The 5,805-nt window shown below is 43.1% G+C and overlaps 1 protein-coding gene across 2 annotated transcripts in view; it reads left to right on the top strand.

Moving 5' to 3' along the window:
• Window positions 1-5,805, top strand: part of GLRA2 (glycine receptor alpha 2) — a 203,308-nt gene that overhangs the window by 140,356 nt on the left and 57,147 nt on the right. For both annotated transcript variants that reach the window (XM_006028409.1, XM_006028408.1), the window contains exon 8: window positions 4,622-4,771. In XM_006028409.1, coding sequence (XP_006028471.1) covers window positions 4,622-4,771 — 150 coding nt within the window. The remainder of the gene's footprint in view (window positions 1-4,621; window positions 4,772-5,805) is intronic.

Below are 5,805 nucleotides of genomic sequence, written 5' to 3'. Positions count from 1 at the left end.
AGGGAAAGATAGGTAGTGTGTGAATACTAAGAAAGAAGAGGAACTGCATTATTATATGCATTATCCTCAGCCTTATTATGCTTGATCCTTGGTACAGGCAAACCTCACTCTGAAGAAACTTTGCTCGTTAACTGGCCTTAAAACATTTACAGAGGATCTGAATAATTTATATAGTTTATGGTGCGATTGGTAGGGAGCCATTAACTCTCTCTCTCTCTAAGAAAAAACAACCAAAAACAACCCCACGGTGGGTAGAGGGAAAGCTGTGGTGCTGCCGAAGGTAAAATCCAATACAGTTTACTTAAAGAGAGATACAGAAATGCTTCGTTGTTCTGTGAAAGTGATAAAGTTGAATAGGGCAAAGATTCTAAATGTCTAATTCTTAAAATACTTGCAAATAAGATAATTCAATGTATTAGGATGGAAGGGATGTATTAAAGAAGGCTTTGCAGTGATCTTAAAAAAATCAGTAGCACTAGATAAAGAGAGAATGCTAACTCTGAATCTCTCCATATGATGTTTTGGGAACTGCTGCAAATACTGAAGTGACATCGTTTAGTTATTAAACTAAAATTAGAGGGTTGTTACAGATGATCACTGTGCCTTATTTTGTGCCCAGGATGTATAGGATTTGTGGATAAAGTTAAGGAACAATCCTATGTTGGATGCAGGTAAAAATGCAGCAGGGATTGTGGTTTAGGAGGTAAGAAGATGAAGAAATACTGCTTTCTGGTAACAAACAGGGCAGTATCAAAGGGGGAAAGAACAAACTATAAGAAGGCCTGTAGAATTCTTCCACTACATTACACAGTTTTGCAGGAAAAATGGCTGCTGTGAGCTGGTGTGGGTGGGCCAAGAGAAAGGAAGTAGGTGGTAAATCTACAGAAGGACTTGTATATCACAATGCTCAGTATCGCAGCCCTTAATACTGTGGTGCATTGCTGCATGGTGGAATCCATAGCCACAAGTTGGATAGGCATAGAAACAAGCATGTGGTCATGGGTCATGTGAAAGCCAAGAAGCTGAGTGATAACCTGCTTGAGCTAAAGAAGAGAAACTGAGAGAGACTTACTACAGAGCACCATGTTGCCTGGTATCTTCAATAGTGACCTGAGAAATGGAAGATAAAGGATCAAATTCCAAAGGTGCATCCCAACAAGTACTCACGTGTGGTTTGCAGCACCTCAAACCCAATTGAGGGACCACAATCCACACATGGCAAATGTGCACCCATTTGCCATGCTGCTAATTTGCATCATGGTGAGTTTTTTGACACTGAGAGATCCCAGTGTCAAAAAAAATGCCACTAAAAAAAGCGGTGTGGCGCATGTGGCAGCAGTGTGCACTGCCAGAAATGGAGCTTGGCAAGCCACAGCCATACTCAGGCTGCTGACAAAGCTCTGAGTGGCTGGCTCGATGCTGCTGCTGCCCCAGGAGGCCCCCAGGACCCCAGGTAAAGCTGCTGGTACCAGCAGGTTCCTATTTACAGCAGTTTCCCTCCTACCCACCCCCGGGTCATTTTGCCACATACCAGAGTGCACGTGCAGGGGTGTGCACAGGAACAAATAGCAGCAACACTTATTTGTTTCCCCGCTATTTGTTCCATGGGAAACACATGCTTCTGCACATGTGGGCTCATTGAGACATGTTCCAAAGGGCAGAAAAGGGATTTGAACTTGAGTCCTCCATATCTCAAATATAATCACTAGGATATTGAGTAAGAGCCTCCTGGCTGTGTGTTTTGCAAGGAGTTATTCTGGTTCAAACACTCCTTACTGGACTGGGCTGTGCAATATATGAAAGGATGCTTAGTTTGCAAATTCTGATAGCCTGAAACGTGAGCTAAGTGCCTGAATACTTGGTCCTGTCAGGTTTTAGGTGGTTGTAGATATATCCAGTGGCACACATTTAAGTGTCTAAGGAGCTTGACTGGGGAAAACTTAGTTCCTTGCAGGATCAAGAGGCAGTTGTGGAGGAGGAAATCTTGAGCAATTTGTTATCCAAATGACCATTCAGCACAAAGTCTTTTGCACCAGGAAAGACAGGGTACCTTGTACAATGGGAATGAGAGATTGTTTTGTGTAGAGGAATGTCCTGGAAAAAGGCACAAGGTTTGGCTTCAGCACACTGTATGAGTTTTTCCCGATGTCACTGTTTACTAGGACTACACAGATAAAATGATGCCCAACACTCTAGATTTGGAAGTGTCAGTAGTGTTACCTGATTATAGCACTTGTGTTGCCAGTGCTTTCTTTTTCTAATTCAAGATATGGAAGGGACTACAGAGGAGCCCAAAGTAGGTAGCTGCCAAATATGTTGCTTACCTCCAGCAATCTTCAGTTAAAATAATCCAGCTAGCTCATCAGCTGAGTAGATGCCATTTATGACAGTGCTGGCTAAGTCACAAGACAACTAACTCAAGGGTTTATGTATTATTTCATCCTCAGTTCCCAAAGCATGCTAGCACAGGGTTTGCTCAGGTAGAAATTCTAATCCTTGTGGCTTCACTTCCCACAATGAGAGGTCTCTGGCAGCATGTTCCAGGCATTTGTGCATTTCTAATATGGTTAAGGCACTTCTCACACACACACACACACACACACACACACACACACACACTTTCAAGTTGCATCTTAAAAGACAGTAACAAACAATTCAATGGCCAACCCCAGTTACATATTTAAAGAAAATAGAGTAACTCAGTTACGGTTGTGGCCTTTGTGTTCCAGATTGCCTGGGCTGTTGTTGGGCTTGTCAAAATACATACGTAACAACTGCTGCTGGATTTGCAGCGGGGCTCAGGATCCCTGCAAAGGCAGAGTGGGAAAGTCTGCAGAAAGTTTAGTTTGCAAGAGCAGAGGGAACTCAGCCCTGGGGCCTCAGGCAGGCTTAGAGAAGGGAAGGAGCCCCAGGACCACAGAGCTCGGGGAAGAATCACCCTGCAGCCGGCCTGTGAAGTAAACCTGCCCTTAGTGATGGGGAGAAGATGACTTGGTAGCCTTTTTACCCTCTGTGAGGCAGAGGAACCCATGGGTAGGAAAAATGGTGGTAAGGTGTAGACTTGCCTAGGAAGGCAGGGTGTTGATCTGTTAACTGAGAACCAGCCTGGGGCCGGGTGAGTAATAAACCCAGGATTGTTGTAGTTATCAGCACAAGAGAAAGGTGCTTCTGGGGACAGGGGACCGTGTGTGTTTCTTTGCAGAAACCACAGACAGCTGGAGCAGGGGAGAGCTGCTCTTCCCCATTCAGGCTGTAGCAGAGAGCAGGACTTTCTGAAGCAGCAGCACCAGCCATGGTTATTGTGTTGCCAGTGTGAAGGACAGGTGATGTCTTGTTAACCCTATGAGCTCCTGCTGAAATTCACTGGAGTCCCAAGGTTTATGTTGGGGAGTTGTACTGGGGGTGTCTTTGATTCAATTTGTATAGAGTGTTTTAGTTCATTGATATCCTGTTCTGCTATTAACCTCATTCATGTGTTGACTGTTTTGTAAGTAATAATCTGTAAATAGTTAGATGGATGTACTCCAGTGTGTGGGGAAACCACAAAACATTCCTCCATGGAGAGGTGGCCCCAGCCAAGGCTATTATGACACCCCAGGACCTTGACTCGGGACGTGGCTGCGGTTAGCACTTCGGCTAGGTTTATACATATGTACTACTGTTGATAATGTCCGACAAGGGTGCAACTTGTAACTTTTTACAGATAAATACACCTGCTGTATGTTTAATTTAAATGCATAGGATCTTAATTTTATAATAGGCAGTTTACCTCCTGTACCTTCTTACCCCTGACATTTCCCTTATGGCCACTCAGTGCTCCGGATAATTTTGGTTGGAATTGGAGTTGGAGTATGGGGAAGAGATGATAACCCAGTGCAGCATGGTACACCTAGAATTGCATACTCTGGGCAGACAGGTAACTGTCAGTTCACACCAAATAACAAAGCTCTGCAACTTGCAGTCTCTCTCTATACAGCTCAGTGCCTTGAAGGACTAAGTTTTGTGTCCTTCCTATAGTCCTTAAAATATGTGGTTTCTCTGTACATTGGGCCTCCAAACCCTGCCCATGCAGGTCCATTTACAGCCATTAATGATGTTAATGGGATGTTTGTAATTGGGATAAAACAAGGGAGGTCCCTTCTTCCTGTTTCCACCCCTCCTCCTCCCTCACCCAAGACTTACATTCAGGTAAGCATATGCATATATGCGTACCTGCCCCATCAATATGTAGCTTGCTATGCATGCTCAGTAGCTACAAGGATGTTTACATGTCTATACCACTCCGGTCATTGAGTTGCGAACAGTGCTTAAGTTCCTGAAATGTCGCCTACAAATTTGGGTGCATAAAATGAAATGGAATTCTGCCCATGATGTACCTTTACTCGCTCTGTCATTTAGGTATCTGTAAATAATCACTTACTGCAATGGTACATCTACTTTGCAGCCTGTTACCTGTGTACAGTATAGCATGATAGACTCTGTGATTCCTGTTAAACAAAGTAGACAAGATGGAACTTGCACTTTGTTGAAGTTTGCATCTGAGTAAATAAATGCCTTGTTTTTAAGGACTGTGATTACATACGTTACATTACTGTACATTCTGGGGTTTTTTTCCTCTTAGGTCTCCTATGTAAAAGCTATTGACATCTGGATGGCTGTGTGCCTTCTCTTTGTGTTCGCTGCATTATTGGAGTATGCAGCAGTCAACTTTGTTTCAAGGCAGCACAAGGAGTTTCTGAGGCTTCGAAGAAGGCAAAAGAGACAAAACAAGGTAGGGCTCCTTTTTACTCAGTATGATTAATTTTGCATCCTGAATATAAATTGGTATAGAGCTCTGATTTCTCCTCTTAGCAATCCTTGCCCATGAAGTAAAGTTTCATATGAAAGATTTTTTTCTAGTGTTACTTATTGATAGAGTTAAAAACTTGCTATATGCTTTATCTGCAGTTCACTGCTGTTATCAATAGATGTCAAAGGACTGGTTACTGATCCTGCACATTCTGTTCTTCAGTTTGACTTCATCAGGCAATTGTGCCCTATGTGTAGAATGTTAAATACCAGATATATTATTTTAAGCTGAATCAACACTAGATTTTAACAAGCTAAGGAAATACAGATTAGATGAAAGTACCATAAGGTAGATCCCTAACTAGGTAGATCATTATACTCAATGAGTTGTCATCAGTAGCTCAATGTCTTGCTGGGAGAAAGTATCTAATGGGCTTCCCCAGGGCATGACCTGGATCTAGTATTGTTCAACTTCTTTATGAATGATTTGGATGGTGGGATTGTGTGCATTCTTAGCAAATTTGCAGATGACACTAAGTTGGCTAGAGGTGCAGAAACTCTGGTGGGTTGGGCTAGGATCCAGGATGACCTGGATAGAGTAGAAAAATGGTCTGCGTATGACAGGCAACTCTCACAACCAATTGGCAGGGCTACCAAGGTCCCTTGGCCAATCAGAGGTGTGGGAGACCCACCATGCTTTGCCAACAAAATGGCTGCCAGGCCTTGTGCTTTCCCCTTGAAATTGGTGGGCAGCTGCCTTGAATTCAGTAGGTTCCTACTTATGAGGCAAGGCTAAAAGAGCTCAGGTTATTTAATCTGGAGAAAAGAAGATTGAAAGAGGATTTGATAATAGTCTTCAAATATCTGAAGGGTGATTTTAGAGAGGATGGAGATGGGCTTTTCTTTGTGACTGTAGGGGACAGGACTAGAGGCAATGGCCTCTAGCTCCAGGATAGGAAATTTAGGTTAGAAATTCTGAAGGAACTTTGATTTTGATGGTGGTCAAACATTGGAACA

This window comes from Alligator sinensis, unplaced genomic scaffold (assembly GCF_000455745.1).
Source record: "Alligator sinensis unplaced genomic scaffold, ASM45574v1 scaffold1192_2, whole genome shotgun sequence".
In the NCBI taxonomy this organism is placed as follows: domain Eukaryota; kingdom Metazoa; phylum Chordata; order Crocodylia; family Alligatoridae; genus Alligator; species Alligator sinensis.
This window is presented reverse-complemented; position numbering and strand designations above follow the sequence as displayed.